This window comes from Ambystoma mexicanum, chromosome 6p, assembly GCF_040938575.1.
Source record: "Ambystoma mexicanum isolate Mex_15411 chromosome 6p, UKY_AmexF1_1, whole genome shotgun sequence".
In the NCBI taxonomy this organism is placed as follows: domain Eukaryota; kingdom Metazoa; phylum Chordata; class Amphibia; order Caudata; family Ambystomatidae; genus Ambystoma; species Ambystoma mexicanum.
This window is the reverse complement of record NC_090935.1, coordinates 523642356-523660739: the sequence shown is the minus strand read 5'-3', so window position 1 is coordinate 523660739 and position 18384 is coordinate 523642356. Positions and strand designations below refer to the sequence as shown.

The window sequence follows — 18384 nt, the reverse complement described above, 5'->3', positions numbered from 1 at the left end:
TCCTATAACTAATGCTTACTTCAGGGATACACAAACATGCTATATTTTAGGTTTTGGGTACAAAAAACCTCTGGTGCCAAAAATTGCCAATCCAATAGGTTTGTCTGCTAATCAATATATATTTTTTTAATGATGTATGCCTTTTTCTGCTCGGTGTTCTGAAAAGACTTAAAAGTTTAATCAATTTACACTCTAGTTTCTATAAATACACTGCTGGTAAGAAAACTCAGTATTAAGCATATGTAAACCACAGTTTGAGAACGAAAAAGGGAAATCCACCAGTTTACATTGTACCACAGATAATAGGCAATGTACACTATAAATGGCTAAAGTAGGGCTCACGGGAGGTTAGCCACAGTACGAGCCTTAGGAAGGCTAAATTCACCTTAGCAACACGAGCAACACTGTAGAAGTTCATTCCTAGCTTTGTGGTATTTGTCTTCTATTACAGGGAGTTGTTCTTATAAACCGGTTCTTCAGTCACTGTATACTTGTTCGAAAGTTTGCTCCAGCTATGGAATGGGTAGACTTCCAGGCCTCAGGTTCTAGATAGAAGAAAGAACTCCCAAACCATGTTCCACTGCCGTAGGCCCGGCAAGGTAGCCATCTCTGAACAAAATGTGTATTTACAAAGTGTACTTCAATCATGTTAAAAAGTCCAGAGATTAAAAAGAGAAATACTCATTTATGTAACAATTTGATGCCATACAGGAGAGTGGCCACTTTGATTTATATATTTTTTCATCACCTTTTCATTCGCTTAGGGATTATGTTCAACACTGGAATTGGGCAACATATTTTGAAAAATCCACTGATTGTCAACAGCATAATAGACAAGGTTAGTACATGTTCATTTATTATTCTTTTTTTTCACTGAAACAATCCTATTTGTAATGTTCTGGAAATATATAACTAATATATTTCATTTTCAGGTACGTAATGGGTCCTAGTGGAAGGTTTTCTAAAAGTTTGCCACTATTTTTAAAAGCAGTCAACCTTTTGTGTCCGACATATTTAAGTAGTGATATGGTAGAACTATTTTAGTAAGTTAAAGGGATGCTTCTTTTTGGGGGGTTTGCAATAGATTTTTTTTTTTTATTCAAGATTGACTAATGTTCTTCTAAAGAGGATGCTATATGTTTCTTAGTGTAGCAAATTTTGGTTGTGCGCTTTGCGGAGCAAAGGGCATTTACTGTGGTGTCTTTTGAAAACTGCAATAGATCTGCCATAGAAGTTGAACTGCTTTCATCATAGGAAATGGCAAATGAGGAGAAAGAAAGCTACCAAAAATGTTAACTTGACAAGTTTGAGGAGTGTGGTCAGATGCATGTAGTTGACTCTCATTCCTTCTAGAAGGAGACGGCAGAGTACATTCACAATGTGCTAATTGGTTAATACTGCATCCTAGGTGCGTTTTGGAAAACAGTGCATGAATTTAGCTGTGCAATCCATAAAGATGTAAATTCCGATTTGAAAACCATGCCATTTGAATATTTGGGAAAAAGTGTGCAATGTATTAGTTCATTTGCTTTGAGAAATACATAATTTAGGTTTCTTTTCCATTTTGGTTTATTCCTTTCAGTGGTCATTAAGTTCCCAAATATGTTAGATATCTGTGGGGTTTGCACACAGCCCCAAACATATCAACCCCCACTCATCCTCCGCAATCCGCAGTGAAGGTTCTAATGTAAACTCAGAACACTTGTATAGTATACTGCTTTTTGTGGTCTGATGCGTGAATTGGTGAGCATCCTTCTTCTATTCACCCACAGAGTTAGGCCTTCTGGAAACCTTCTTGATGTTTATTGTATTCTTTGGAAGTACGTGATTGTTTAAAAAAAAAGTAAATGCTTGCACATCAGTCTAACTGTAAACATGAATTTATACCTGTGACATTTTGATTTATTATTCAGGCAGCATTGAGACCTACAGATGTTGTACTTGAAGTTGGCCCTGGAACTGGCAACATGACTGTGAAGCTGTTAGAAAAGGCAAAAAAAGTAAGAAGAAAAATATGCAATGTCAGGTTCTCATTGAGAAATATATGTAAGATAATTCTTTTAAGGGCAGTATATGTTCACTGTTAATATAGTTTGCAGTTAATAAACACTGTATATATGTTATGGTGAGCTGTTATACAGTGCCCGTCACCAGCATGGACACAATTGAGCCCTATTTATGCGCACACAATTGTTGAGTACTGAAAAACAGTAAATATTCATCACATTATAATATTTTGTTTCGTAACTTAAGCTTGTATACTGGGACCATCACCACTACCATAGTGCCTTATGGCTCAGAGACATGTGCGGATGGTGGTGTATTTTGCTCCCTCCCAGGGTAAACTTAACCATGATATGCGAGAGGAAATGAAAAATGAGAGCACAGCAGATGAGGGTGCAGGATAGAAACGGCCTAACCAATAACTATAAAGGCACAAAGGGGTTGAAGGGCACATGTGGAATCTTTGTTGATCAGGAAAAGGAGGAAGTAAAATCTTTCTGTAATGCCAAGACCTTTTCTGAATCCGGGATGTGCTCCGTCATGCCCTTGAAGCGTGAAGACCTCTACATATGTTTTTTTTACTTATATGCTTAAAATGTTACTGTTGTGGAATTTTATAATGTGTGTATGTTTAATTATCTGCTGGTTTGGCTCACCCTCGTCCCTTTTGCACCTAGTGTTTGCTCATGTTGTTTGTCCTGTTTTTTCTTGTGTTGTGTATTGTGTTCGGGGTCAAGTGTGTAAAGTGGAGTTGGGTTATTCTGTATTATTAAAACTATGAGATGTTTTGATTTGCTATGTTCTGCTTTTGCAAGATCTCTCATTGGATTACTTACGTTACCCTTTCTTTGTTTTTTACTTGTCTTATATTTTGTCAACACTGTTGTATACTGCTTGTATTTGAAGGATTGAAAATGATAAACGAATAAAACTCTTTCCCCCCCCCCGCACCCCACAAAAAAGGTCCTCCTTATAGATAAAGTAGGTGGATAATCTGGAGCTGTCGAGCCAGCTGACCAAAATGCCAGAACTAGAGTTGGTTGTGTATAGGCGAAAGCAGGGGGAAAATATGGAAGGGGGGGGGGGAGATACCTCATTGTGCACTTGATTGATGGTTCTATGATGGGTAATGTTATTTAAATGTAATATAGTAAATGCTTCTCAGAAACCCATCAAGCGCTATAATGGAAGAGTACTATAGGGGAGTACCATTTTTGTGCAACTGGGCCTGAAGCACCCATTGGCTAAGTTAATCTAGACCTAACCTGACAATGAGATAGAGATAGCTAAGTTGGTTCATGCCCCTGCTGCAGAGATTGATGTGCACCCTTTGGTAGGAGCAAATATTGGAGGCATGAAGTGAGCATTCTATGCTTCCAGCCATTAAAATTAGCTTGCAGTGTACATTAAATGTGACCACTACGTGTCCCAGGAAAGGGTTAGCCAGTACAAGTAGAAGGGGTGTGCAGTTCTGTACACAAAGCTACCATGCATTTCGGTATTCTGGAAAACGGTTGAGTCATTACTGTGAAAATGATTACTAGAGCACCCCACAAAAGACACAGCCGAGTTGCAAAAAAGAAGACACCCTTTTCTCAGTGATGGGCTAGAAGACACCCTTTTCTCGGTGATGGGCTGGGTCCCCTAAGTTGGATTATTGGGTTGGATATTCATTTTGCTCCAAACCAACCGTCACAATAGATTCATAGATTCCCTTGCATACATCCTAAGCTGATTCCCAAACTGCTCCTAACAGACAATCACAAAGCTTTGAGCAAACCCTCAAATGTACCCAAATGCCTTCCTATAACTCCAAACAGAACCTCACATAATCGCGTTCAGACCATTGGGGAACCCTTTTATTTGTACGAATGAAAGAAAAAAAGGAATGGGAGGTAAATAAATCCCCCATTAAGTGTCATTATAGTGAACAAGGGCTGCAGGGTGTCCTCCACACCCTTGTTCACTATAATGCCATTGGGGGTAGCGGGACTGTCGTCCGCTCCTGATTGAATACTATTTGGGAAAAAAAAAGATACCCTGCGGCACCAGCTCCCATTTGTTTAAGGGAAAGCGAGAGACAGCGGCACATATGGAGGCAAGTAAGGGGTGTCGGGGGCAATGGGTTGTCAGAAATGTTCGGGAGAGTGAAAACCTTCAAATTGCTTTTGTTTTTTTTCTCCCTCGAAAATTAGTAATTTGGTACATTCACAGTAATCTGACCATTAGTGGGACTTTCCGGAACCAGTACTTGTTTAGGATTCTGAGAAGAAGACCTTAGTGGACTGGAAAGTTTGACAAAAAAGTCTAACCAAACTCTCACTTGATAGTGACTGTGTAGTAGGGCTTAGAGTAAGGCGCTCAGGAGCTTGGTGTAAAGTAAAGTTAACATACACTGTTCATCAAGCAATTGTTTTTCCACACAGGTAAGTAAAAAATGTACTTCTTTAACTCCGATTGCTAACATACATGGCAATATATCCATTCCATTACGAAAGTCTCTAGTTCAGTCCTGGTTTTGATTTTGCACTATGGGACTTGTAGTCTGGGATTTCCCCATTATAAACCCAGGACAACAATTCCCCATAATGCAACGTTAAAACCAGGACCCTGAGTAGTGTCTCCTGAATAGAATGGATAATGTTGGCATGTATGACAGGACAGGTAATTCAACATTTGTTTTTTAAAACCGATACGCACACATTTAATCACTGAATTAGGGGTCCATTTGGGGCACCTGTCACACTTTAGAATTAATACAGCTAAATGAAATGCAGTTACAAGTAAAGAGTGGGGGGTATGTTGGGTTAGTTTTCCTCAGCCTTCTAAAATTAGCAGCACCAGAACAATGTCACGGAATGTAATGAGCGCAACCCAAGCTTCAACAAAGTTTCTTGTAAATAAATGAAGGGCCATCTGTTCCGAATAAGGAAAAGCACCAATTTAAAAACAAACTTGTGACCTGCAGTCTGCCCTCATTAATATGCTCGATGACCAGGAAGGGGTTGGTGTGGTGTCACATTTGGAAAACTGTCCTATCACTTGCATTTTCGAATTAGATTCGAGAAATGGTACACATCTTTTATGGGGTGTGTGGTTTCTGCTCTATACATGTTCAGTTCAAGCCAATAGATTCTAGGGGACACTCGCTGACTCATTGACTGATGAAAAAGAAGAAGCAGAGAAAGAAGAATTAATAACCGCCAGAGATGGAATCGATTGCTTTCCTTTTGGATTCTTTATTGGATTAATAGCTGTAAGAAACCCTACCTGGAGTTGGACGCAGGCCTTCTTCAGCAGACAGACTGCAATAGAGAAATGAGGAGACCAGGCTGTGGAGGAAAGCTGACCCCATCTTGCTGAGTGAAGACTGCCTGTTCCTAGAGGGTGAGAATTGAACTTTACTGACCTCCAAAAGTCAGGACCGGGTTATAAAAAAAAAAGCAAAAAGACTGGAGGGGTTCCATAAGAACCTGTGGAGGAAAAGGTGCAAAAAGAAAATATTTCTTAATACTTGGCCCACTTGTAGTCTGTAGATCCGGAAGCTCTGGGCTCAAAAGGTCACGTGCAAATGTGCGCTGTGCTATGCCCGGGGCTTCTGGCACTGCTCACTGCAGATTATGAGCAGGAAAGCCTGGGGCCAGAGCCCACAGCGGGTAAGTGGGTGGAGGATGCCGCACAGCAGCCGGTAGTTTGGGGGAACCCCCCCCCCCCCCGACAAGGAAAGGGAAGAGGGCCACACACACATGTCACATTTTTTAATTTATTCTTCCAACCTTTTGAATCATTCCCCCCTTCCCCCACCCCCCCCCCCCCATTCTTGGGACAGGGTTACCTAATCAACCCCTGTATGTTTTTTTTTTTTTATTCCTGTCAGTTATATTTCCCTTGCCTTTTTGTTTCTCATTCTTGCGTGAATACTAGAGCCGAAGACTGTCAGTACTGAGAGGCTGTGTCTCTATTTAGGAATTCTTTTTTTTTTTTTTTTACAATTGCACACATCGCCTTACAGTGAAGTGCATTTTGGATACTTTGCATGCTTATAACTTTTTACCTGATGGTTTTTTGGTTACTTTGAAGATGTGCCTAAGACAAGCTGGTCGTTGTGTGATTTTGACAGTTTTTACATGTTCCTCATGCACTTTTGCATTTACTGCGAATAGCTACTGAAGGTAGCTAGCAGTGCCACAAGATGTTCGGTTGTTCTTTGGCCATCTTGTACTTTGGCCTTCTTCTGTCTTCTCCGGTCAGTAAATGCCATATATGGTAACCCCTTTTGCAGGCAAGTGGGCTTTGTATGTGTGAGCCAGAGGAGGGGGTTTTGACTGTGACAAAATACATGTGTTACAAAAAGGTCTCCCTCGCTCCAGGATAAGAGCTGGGGGTCTCTAAGGTTGAAGGGAGTTGGCACAGAAATGAGAATTCTCCCTAACCGGTAGTCCTCAGAGCTATCCCAGAGAGTATACTTCCAGGTTCCTGCTTGTCATGCAAACTTCAAAGGGGTCTCTTAACATTTTCACTTCTCCAGGTCCTGTGCAGTGAAGCCCACACGCTATTCTACAGCTGCTCCTTATTATAAAAAATGTATTGCAACTTATCTACTTTCTTCTACATAGCCGCACCACCCGGAATCAACCAGTACAACTACAATGGTTATGGTTCTTAAAATAGCCTAACTGTGAAGGGCATGATTAATGTGAAACTAGGAATTCTCGTTTATGCTTGTCAAGAGGAAACCAGTATATGCTTGCAAGCATTTCAGTTAAAATGGTGTCTAGCATCTAATGTAGCCATTGCAACGTTATATTGACCTGGCCTAACTACTGTAGCAGCATTCATATTGGTTTGGTTCTTAAAGTAGTGACACATTTCAAATTGGTACATGCGTCCTTATAATATGCATTTTCTTTTATTTGCACCGGAGGAGGTGGAGGTTAAGCTTCAGTTAATGTTTTAAAATGAAGAGATCACTGTTGACTGATCTAGTGTGACAAAGCATCTGATGGAGATTATAACGCCTCATCATCACATTGTTGGGGAGATTTCCCTTCAGGCCCTGCTGTTGGAGATACTAACAGAAAAGTAAAAAATAATTTGATCTGAAGGGTCTCTTCAAAGCTTGTCATGAGAGATACGGTTCCCGCTCCCACATTGCTGGAGGGTTGTGGCACAACACTCGCAAGTGTGTAGATGTTCCAGCAATGCAGCAAACTCGCAACACTTTGTGGATAAGAAGATCGATGCAGTGCACTGCTAGGGAGAATTCTCATAAATCTGCTAATTCCCTTCACCTTAGAGACCCCCAGCAACTTTGCCTGGAAAGAGTTTGAGCCTTTTTTTCCCCACTCTTTCATGTATTTTGATGTGCGTTTTACTCCTGTATTCTTTGATTATGGAGTTTTAGATAACTCCATAGGCATCATCTTTTCATGTGTGTTACACAGCACCCTCAGTGCAGTGACACGGGGATGTATTTTAGATTTGAAAAAGGTTTAAATACCTTCTCTGGGGATCAACTACTGTTTCCCAGAGAATGTAAGGTTAAATTGACTTTACTAGTCTTTTTTAAATTCCTAGACCCAGCTCGGCCAATCTTCCTATAGAGTGCTGGAGGGGGTTACCTAGTATCCCCTGTGTCTAGAAACTCATGTAGCAATCAGATGCTACCCTTTCCTATTGAAATGGCTGGTGGCAGTGGTTTTACAACGAACTACCATGATCTTTAACACCGGTAGCTAAAAATCGATGGAGCCATGTTTTTCAAGATGGCGCCTTAAGCCCCGTCCTGGTCTTCTTTTTTCGCCATTTCTTTTTGGGAAGGCCCTGTCTCTGCGCACCAAACCAGGTTTGGTCGCTTGGTTCGCAAGCCTTTGAAGGGCTTCAGGACTGAACACCGCCTCTGGCGCCTGAGTGTCTGGGGTGGGAAGGGAGTGAGGGAGGTGCCCGAAACTCCCTGTGATTAGTTTCCTAGGAGACCCAAATGCACTCTGGTGTGATTGGCTGGCTGACTGTCCGGCAAGGACAGCCACCCTGCTGAGTGAGTGACAGCTAGGCTGGAATGAAAGGGAGAAAACAGTTTAAAAGGCGAGTCTCTTGGACTGGAAAGCAGAGTCGACCACTGGAACGAAAGGACCAAAGATGAGCTGGAAGAGGACAGCTGCTGCAACTCCTGGACCGTTGGCTTGCCCGGTGAAGCCCTGCTGCAGGTCCGAATTGCCAAGTTCATCTCCACACAGAAGCCCCTTCAAGGACGACTTCTTCCTTTTTGAGTTGGTGGGTGCAATCAACTCATAAGCCACCTGGAAACCATTCTCTGAGCTGGTTAGGATTAACCAGGAGGAAGGACACCAGCTTGTGTGCTTGACGACAGCTACTCGAACCGAAGATCTTCCATTTTTCCAGCTTGTTTGACCAGTCCCTGTGCAGTGCAGGAGTTCCCTGACATCCTCCCTCTTGTCCCCACGACTGAGGCTCGGGAACAGCGAGATCTGCAGGAACTGCCAGGAACCCACATCTTCAGCTGCATCTTTTCTTCATATTAAGGTACTGTGCCAACCCGATTGAGAGCACTTGCCTCTCCCAGTGAAAGTTTGTGAAATTTTACCAACTTGCAGCCCTAATCAGCTTGTGACCCAAAATATGATTCTTTTTCATACAAACTACTTCGGAGAACCTTGGCAAAGACTTTACCGTTTACTACAAGAACTGCTCTTTCCTATCCAAGACACTAGCCCATTGACTTTGGCCTAGGCCTTTTGAACTGAATCGAGTCCTCTAGTGAACGGAAACTATTTGCACTGCCTAAGAAAGTATTTGTGGTCTATTTTATTAACTTGTGCCTTTTTGCTCCCATTAAGTAACTGAAATGCCATTTTGCTCCTATTTCAGGGGAGCCTAATTTACTCAAACGTATGGGTTTGGTATTGAAGTGTATTTGTGTATGATATTAAGTTGCCTCCTTCTAGTGAATGTTTTCTCAATGACTGTAATAAATAAAGTTTTTTACCAAGAAACCTTGAGTGGAAGTGTCTACTTGAACCACTGTGATTGTAAGACCTCTTTGTAACATTCTTTTACTGCTCAAGTTCCCTCTTGAGATGAGCCTGGCTGCTCAGCTCGCTACCAAAAACTGTGTAGCACAGACCTATACCAAAGGTTGGTTTTGCTTACACCTGTAGTCCTAATTGTATGTGGTGGTCCCAGAGGGTACTGCATGCAATGCTGCCTAACATGCACACACTGTGCAGCAGATCATCGACCAGCAACATTTTTAATCTGCCCCTTTTTTAATTTAGTGTGCGTTCTCCTGTTTTGTGCTGCCACTTAAGCCTGTGATTGCTTGATTTATTCCTCACTTGCTCCTTACATTCGGCAGACACTGAAAAAGAGTCAGATTGATAATATTTAAAAGCTTTTGGTTTCGTAGGTTACACCATTTGACAAAATGCAACCAGTTTCCCGTTTTGAGATAAACAGTCCTGTTTTAGTTTAAAGGAAAATCAAATATAAATAACTCCTAAACTTCTTGTGCAGGTTGTTGCTTGTGAACTTGATACAAGACTTGTCGCTGAACTTCAGAAGAGGGTACAAGGCACGTAAGTTACAATTCCATTTATAATAGTACAGTGTCAAAGCGTAATTAAATGTGTAGTCCTACTGAAGACCTTTTTATGTACATTGCGTTCATTTCCCTAAAAATGCCTTTGATGAAAGTGGTTATTTGATTGCATCCAGAGTGGCATTAGCTAAGAATGTTTTTTGAAGTGACATCTGACTAGATCGATGCACAATAATTGAAGTTGTTCTGAATTAACTTCACCTTTAGCAGGGTGGACCTCTGTTATGTTTTCAGTCTAATGTCCCAATCCACAGTTGCCCACTAGGGACTTTTCCCCACTCTCTTTGTATGTACTTGGAAATCTTTTATGCAGATGTACCTGATATAGTTAACCAAATCGTGCCAATCCTACTGTATGTTAGATGACACAATCATTTAGGGCTGTCTTATTGAGTCCCATTGAGCAGTATTACATAAGTAAATCCCAGCAGGTAAACCTTATCAAATCTAAAGTCATGTTCTATGGTACTGGACATTAATTTATTTAATCCTTTTTAATAAATTAGGCAGGCGAGCAGTTTGATTTCTCTGGGGCAGTACTTTGTCACTTGCAAAGAGCAAATGTACCTCATCGCAACATAAAGTTGCCATATATCACTGTCTGAAAAACACAGGTTTAAATTATGTAATTGCTGCTCTGGAAGCCTGTTCGGTAAAGGTAATACCTACTGCGATATACAGGGTCGAGTTTTAGGGCCATATGACGATACCCATATTATTAAATGCTTAAAATGTGTTCCTGAAGGCAGCTTTATGCCCAATAGGTTCCTTGCTTTCTGAGTTAGCACAGACAATGAATACATAGCAAACACCAGCAAAGTAATGATGGGTTTAAAAATGCTTGAAGAAATACCTTTTGTGGAAGAACAATCCATTTGAGCCAAGTCACACATGCCACAGCGCCACCATCGTCGGAATTCACCTCCCAGTTTAGAGCCCCATGAGCAGGTCATTGTGGGTATGCAAGTTAGACCAAATGCAAGCCTTTTACTCCAAAAAATGGTATTAATCTTACAGGGCAGTGCTACTTTATACATGGCTTTATCAGCCCAAGAGGCATTTCTCAAGGTTGCAGACAACTACATACCTGGTTTTACACTTAAGGATCATCACTGTAGTATAGTCCTGGCAGCATTGTGGATGGAACATTGGGATATGCTTAGCATACACTAGCAAAGTTGTGGTGGGTTTAAAAAGGCTTGGAAAAAAAACCTTTCACTTAAAAAGGGATTGTAGATTAATCCATTGGAGTTAGGCCATACATACATATATGTAAGGCTATAGTATAACCCCATAGTAGGGTGTTACCAAGCAGTCGTTTTGGAAATGTGTAAGTCTGAGATTTTGCATATGACCCAATAGTAAAAGTACATCAAAGGTTAATCAATTGAATATCTGTGTATTCCAACTACATTTCCCAGAGCCAGTTAGGAATTAATTGGGAGGACTCCAAAATTAGACTAAAACACAGTGCTTGTGTAGCTTCCAACCCTTAATGGATGTGCACCATTTTGCATACAAATCTACAGTTGCCCCAGAAGGTAAAACATCTAAGAGTATAACACACAGGTCATGTTCTTTATGAAGATGCATCTAAGAGTTGGCGCTATTGTAGCAACCATTTTGACTCCCTTGCGCAAGTCCTTCTTTTCTAAACCTGGTGGTCAAATGCCAGAATAAAATGGTTCTTCCCAATATTTTCAATATTCCACATCCGCAGTGTGAACATGGAGGTCCAGCTCTGCCCCGATTGTGATTCTCCAATTTGACCAGTGTGTAAATATTCCTTGTCTGTGTGGTGTCCAAAGCCATCCATCTAATGAAGAAGTAATTGGTGGCCTCTGTGTACGTTTAACTTTAGTTATTCACTTGTAGTTGGTCCATGAAAATGGATAACTGTAAATTATGAAATATTAGTGTAGCTACTGTCTGTATTGTGTACAGTTTTGTAGCTATTCTCTCTAAAGTAACTATTGAATAGCAGTATCTCTGCACCCACATGTCATTGGGCACTGGTATGAGTTCAGTCTTTGTAATTCAAATGCAGTTTTAATCTGATTTGAAATAAGCACATTTATTTTTTCGTCTGTTAGTATTCCAACTTTGTAGGACTGTATTGTGCACTGCAATCGCCCACCCCGCCACCCTCCTTCCCTAATCAGCACATCAACTTTTCTAATATAACATTGAAGCTTTAACAGGCAACATTGGTGACTTTTGTGTTTTATTTACTTTTTGTAGTGCTATGGCAAGCAAACTCCAAGTTATGGTTGGTGATGTGCTAAAGTCAGACTTGCCATTCTTTGATATCTGTGTGGCTAACTTGCCGTACCAGGTAAGGTCCAAACAGATTTTGTCTGAATGCTGCTGAAAGGCATTCATGTTTTCCAGTATTATATGCTGAAACTATTTCTGTTCCCTTTAGATATCTTCCCCCTTTGTTTTCAAGCTGTTGCTGCATCGACCCTTTTTCAGGTACATTGAGTGCAGTTTGGAGAAATGAAATTTCTTTGATCGTTTTTTAACTTTTAAATCTGTGGATTTAAATATTTCAGTGACTACAATGTGTTAATCTTTTACTTCAGCTATGCTGTTAATACACGGCCCAAAAACAGGCTGTACTCTATTTTTCATTGAGCTTTCTTAACTTGATGCAATTGTAAAACTACCAAAACCAATGATTCACATACACGTTTCTTGTATTCATCTAAGAACAGGGTGCCATCTCGAACAGAAATAATTTATATAGTAGGCCATAAAAGAGAGCAGAGAGTCATAGGGTAAGGTGCCCTTACATAAGAACATTGATGGATTGAATGATATATGCCAGGTGATGGCAGGATATGACTAGGAACATAAACCAGTCACAGGGGATGGAGCACATTACAATATATTTAACTTTGAGAGGCAGACGCCAGCATTTATATATTTACAAATTGCATAGAATAGTACTGAGAGCTAGAATGCAGGAGAGATGGGTTGGGTGGTTAGCCAGAATAGTGGGATGGAAAGGGCTTGACTTGGGAGAAGGTAGGGGCTCCTTGCATTGGTAGCCAGTGGATGGTGAGCCTCGTTTTGAAGTGTTACACTGAAGAGTTGCTTCATTGGTCAGGTGAGAGCATTCCATTGGGGTGTGGCAAGTGTTAGAAACTATTTTTCTTTTTGCAACTTTCCTTTCATTGACCTCAACGAAGCACAAGGCATTTTGCTATGCCTTCACCCTGATCCGACTTTAGAGGAAAGTAAAGCCTTTTGCCTTCCTTTCTTTGCTCAGCTCATTTATTTTGGGGGCACTGATTAGACCTAATGGTTGCAAATGAAGGGGTGTCCCTGTTTATGATTCCTATGTTTGTAATGTCGCATACATCACCTTAGTGCTGCAATGGCACTTTGTATCCCCTTTCCTTTTGTTTTCAGTAACATTTTTGTTAACTTTTTTGTTTTTGAGCGTTTTTATGATGCACTTTCATCTCGTGCACCCCTTTTTTTTTTTTTTACTGCATAATGCCATTTTGCGTACCATAAACTCAAAATGGCTCTGCCATGCAAGGTAAGCCTGCACTTTGGCCTTGTTCTTTGACCTTCTCGGGTCTGTAAAGTGTCATATATGGCATGCACTTTCCTGCACTCGACTTGGATTCCTGCACAACATACTTTGTGTGTCACCTTAGCGGAAATTAAGGTTGGGACTGTCTGGTACCAATCAACATGAATGTGTGCTGCTGGGCATATGTGGGGGCTAGAGGTTGTCCATGACAGCCCTTGCCAGTTTGAACGTTCCTTGCCAACCAGTCCTGATCCCTGCATGAGGAGGCAGGCGATGGAGGCCGTTGGCAGTATCTGGGGGACAATCCTATGGTCTGACCAGCTTCTGCAAGGGCATATCTGCTGCACCAGTCTACATCCTGCAGATCGCCTAAGACCATCTCCTGCTGTTGCTGCTCTCCTGCTCAAAGAGGGTGCTTCCTGAAGCTGGTTTTTCCTTCCCACCATGCACTGCCCCTTCTGCCCCTGTTTGATGTTTTCTTTGCTGCTACTGCTGTGTCCTGGAAGTCTCTTCACATTATTGGATCCGTGATGGCTGCTATATTGAAGTGCCTGGGCCATCCAGATTGACGTCTGTCAGAACTGTTCTACCAGAGATCAGAACCACTGCTTAGACGGACCAAATCCCAGCACCAATTTCAGCCGCTGCACCTGCGACCCCTGGACATCATTCAACCAGATCAATGACAAAAGTGTCCCCAGCAACTTTTGGGGGGGGGTGGTCACTCATAAAACCAGAGTAAGGAGTTGTTAGGTAAGTATCAGGTCCCAGTTCTTTCTTCCTGCAGGAGCGGACGTTGAACCCTCAGATCCCCCTTGGCTATCCCACTCTACAATCCTTTATATTAAAATTGAAGGGTTGGCAACCCCGAGAGAAAACGCAAAGTGGATAAAACATAAAATCAGGTCCTGCTTGCCGCCCTCTGATCACTGAACTCTCCGACGACACTCTCTGACCTGTGAAATACCACACGGCTGATTAATTCATTTACAAAGAAAACTTCCTAACATTTAATTTACCCAAGTCTCCCTCTCATACCTGTATGCCTTTGCCATAAGCTGAAAGGCCTCTTAATAGCTTACTTAAGATGGCCTCTTCTTTATACTGAAAACCCAACTGAATTCGATCTTTACACAATAATGTTTCTCAGTCTTAGTCCCACACTGAAGTTGCTGAGTTCTACTTCTTTTGGTAATTAACTTCTCTGGGTTCCAGAACTCAAACTGCTTTCTCCGTAGAACATGTACTAAAAGTCTCTAATAAAAGGTTGTTTTATAGCTGCATTAAACGCTATGCGAACAAAGTCTCTCTAGAATTTCCTTAACATGTTTGCCAGCCGCTTACTGGACTGGCGAGTTCACCGCTTCTTCAATTGTTGCTGCTTGCCAGTGGGCTGCTTCAAATGCACATCGCTACCGAGAACAACTCTTGCTGGGTACACAGAACTTCTGAGGGAAGAAGAAACCGTTGCACTGTAACCAGCACACTCAAGTGGGTTAAACGTAATGCGCATGTCTAAGCTACTCTAGGCCTCACAGACTTGCTTGCGTACAGAGACCAGGCCTCCAGAATGTTGTTTAAGTTGGTATGCACGAAAGCCAAAAACATTCGTAAACATTAGCAGTTCATATTTCATATTCTAGCAAATTTGAATTGTTAAACTGAACTTAACATATAACAGTGACATGGATTTTCAAATGTCGATACACATACTTTCTCTTCATTGAAGCTTTGAAACAGTTCTTTCACATAGCTTATATTAAAGCTGTAGGCTTCACATTCTTCTCTCCTCAGCTCACTCCTTCAAATTAGTTCTATCATTTCCTTTTAGATAGCTTTTCTTGGGATATTTCTCTAGAGCTCTGTAAAACTGTGACCTTCTGGATTGGATCTCTGAATGAAAGGCATTTAGAAGCCTTCCTTCAACTACCTCACAGATACTGAGGCACCAGTCTGCTCTTAGCATTGCTACCCCCATCATGGATTTGGATCACACCAGTCTGCTATAACGTAGTGTTAAGGAAAACGAAGTGCACTTCGATTTTCATAGAACAAGGAACTCATTCTAACATGGTGGAATGAGAAATGAGAAGTGCACCAAGGCATTTGAATGACTTAAGAAAGCCCTTTGTCAAGCTCCAGTCTTAAGAGCTCCTGACTACAACCAGTCCTTTATTGTACAAACTGATGCTTCAAATTCAGGAATAGGTGCAGTTCTGAGTCCGCTGGATGAGAAAGGCAGGGAATACCCTATCTGCTTCATCAGTAGGAAACTGAAGGACCGAGAAACAAGGTGGGCAACCATAGAATGTGAATGTTTTGCCATTGTGTGGTCTTTGAAGAAGTTCTTGTATGGATCTACTTTTGTAATTCAAAGGGACCGCCAACCCTTGAGATGGTTAATGCAGATGAATGGGGATAATCCTACATTGTTAAGATGGTCAATCGGCCTTCAGGGTTTTGATTTCACCATAGAAATCAGGTCAGGTTGTAAGCACCAAAATGCTGATGGTCTCTCTCGAAAGTATGACTGACTGCACTAAGGAGATTCATCCAGGATTGGATTAAATCCTTGTGTCCCTTAGTCTGGGGGGGATGAGTGTTGGGGAGAATTCTCAGAAATGTGCTAATTCTCTTCTACCTTAGAGACCCCCAGCTCTTTTTTAATTTCTAACCTGGAGAATGTGAGACCTTTTCCCTCACTCTCGTATTTATTCTGTGATTTGGACTCTGACAAACTCCATAGGCATCATCTTTGCATTGTGACACAAAGCACCTTCAGTGCAGTGGCACAGGGAAGTCTTAGATTTCCCAAAGGTTTAAATACCTTCTCTTGGTGAAACTACGGATTCCAAGAGCAGTGAAGTGAAATTAACGTTACCCAGCACACTATCTTACCATAGGGTGCTGGACGGGTTACTTAGTATCCCCTTTGTCTAGTTTCTCATGTAACATCTTTATGTTACCCTTTCTACAGTTAATGGCTGGTGGCAGTGGTTTATTTTTTACTACCATTGTGTGTTTTTACTACGGGCTGCAGTAAGACACACATGGGTGCCTATTTTTTCAAAATGGCCCGGTCTTCTTTTTTCGCCATTTCTGATCAGAAAGGTCCTTCTTGAGATTTGCTCTGAGCGCCAAACCAGGTTTGGTCCCTTTGTTAGTTTTGCCTTTGACAGGATTCACGAGTGAAGTCCGCCTCTGGCTCCAGTATGTCTGGCTGGGGCAGGAAGTGAGGGAGGTAACCGAAACTCCCTGTGCTTAATCCCCTTGGTTACAGGAATTGTACCCAAAGGTGATTGGCCAGCTGGCTCTCCTCGGAGGACAGCCACCCTGCTGTGTGATTGACAGCTAGGCTGAAATGAATGGGCGAAACCTGCATAAAAGGAGAGGCTTTTTGGCTTGGAAGGCAGAGTCGACCCCTGGACGAAGGAATCCGAACAAGAATTTAGAAGAGACGCCTGCTGCAACTCCTGGGCCGTTGGTTTGCCAGGTGATGCCCTGCTGCTGTGCTGAAGCTCCGAATTCGTTTTCACAAGAGAATCCCTGCAAGGACGACTTCTCCCTTTTGGGTTGGTGGGACCAATCCACCCCAAAGTGAACTTGTTTGGACATCCTCTCGGAGCTGGCTATACTTCTGCTGCTGCTGCCAGAGAGAGGAACACCAAACTGAGTGGATCGCTTTTAAGTCAGACCCAAGCGCCAGGAAGATCCTCCAGACTTCCCTGAAGCAGGACTGACCAAGCCTGAGCCACCTCAACAGAGTGCTGGACTCCAGATACAAGGAAAGTCTGAAGTGGTATCCGAGAACAGCAGTGTTGCTATTTGCTGTTGGACGCAAGGAGCTGAAACCGCAAATTGCAGCTGAATGAAGTTTGCCCGTTGCTGCCGCTGACCTTCCCATTGCAGTGCAGGAATCCACAGAGGTCCTCCCTCTTGTCCCGACGACTGAGGCCCAGGTACACCAGGATCTGCAGAGCTGTACAGGAACAGAAGCCAGCTGGAACCATTTCTTCTAACCAAAGGTACTGTAACGTTAAGAGGACTTACCTCTTGTGGTGTAGCCTTACTTGTTCTCAGTTGAGAGTTGTCTTGGTTAACCTTGCAGTTTGCCCCTCACAAGCCTCACAGCGTTTGGCCATTCAAGTGAATCCTATTTCTACAGAATTTTCTAAAAACATTGTGCAAGACATTTACTTATCTGCAAAAAAGATCTTCAGCTCCCCTAGACTGTGCTCAACTAACATTGGCTGCCCTTACTCCCAGAGAGACTCTTCTTACCCATGACTCTGTGCCTTTACCTCTACCCCAGGAAAGGGTTACATTGACTTGACAGTGGAAGGTTTCAAAAGTACTTACCTGTTTATGAATTATTTGTTAACCTTTATTTTATTCCCCAATCTAACCTTTGCACCAAACTCAGTATTGCTCTAAATGTGCCAGTGATAAATCAGTGTCCACTGAGTCCTAGCTATTAAGTCACCTGAGGGTGTAGGAAGAGTCTATGTGCCATCCCCAATGGTTATCATCTGATTTAGAAAAACAAAGTGTGTTTTGAAGTGTTTTATAATTGTTACATGTTATGCTCCCTTTTGAAGAAGGTTTATATAACTGACTGTTAAATAGATTAATAATTGTTTAATCAAGAAACTTTAAAGGAATGGTTCGGCCAAACATTTTTATTTCAAAAATAGATAGGCAACATAAAAAAAAAAACGATTGCCATTATTTTTTTTTCGAAGTCCCAATGTAAAATTCTGAGCAATTCAAGCTCAAAAATTGAAAAAACAAGCACATGGGCGCATCCATTTTGTGAAATGGCTGCCAGCCTGTGCTGGCTTTTGCGGCACTAATGAAGGAAAAGCCAGCCAGCTGTAGTAAACAAAAGCTACCACTGGGTGGCTTTTCCTTCATTGGTGCCGGGACTCGGAGGACGCGGACCGGAGACTACAGGCAGAAAAGCTGCAGCTGCATCTCGTTAAGTGCTATTTTTGTTTTTTTTTTTTTTAAATAAGCTCTAGCTGCGTTTTTTTTTCTAAGTTTACCAGGCTGGAGGAGCCCGGAAAATTTAGAAATGAAACCGCAGCTTTTAAAAACGTATTTATGTTTGCGCTCGCTTTTGAAGCGACCGCAAACATAAATACAACGTTATTGTGTTTGAACATGCTGCGGTTTTTCTTTCTACGTTTCTCAGGCTCCTCCGAGCCTGAGAAAC

The 18384-nt window shown here is 41.9% G+C and overlaps 1 protein-coding gene across 2 annotated transcripts in view; it reads left to right on the top strand.

Annotated features, from left to right (window-relative positions):
• The window catches only part of DIMT1 (DIM1 rRNA methyltransferase and ribosome maturation factor), a 166362-nt gene that overhangs the window by 28074 nt on the left and 119904 nt on the right, over positions 1-18384 (top strand). For both annotated transcript variants that reach the window (XM_069627338.1, XM_069627339.1), the window contains exons 2-6: positions 765-838; positions 1914-2000; positions 9538-9599; positions 11864-11957; positions 12048-12097. In XM_069627338.1, the coding sequence (XP_069483439.1) occupies positions 765-838; positions 1914-2000; positions 9538-9599; positions 11864-11957; positions 12048-12097 (367 nt within the window). The remainder of the gene's footprint in view (positions 1-764; positions 839-1913; positions 2001-9537; positions 9600-11863; positions 11958-12047; positions 12098-18384) is intronic.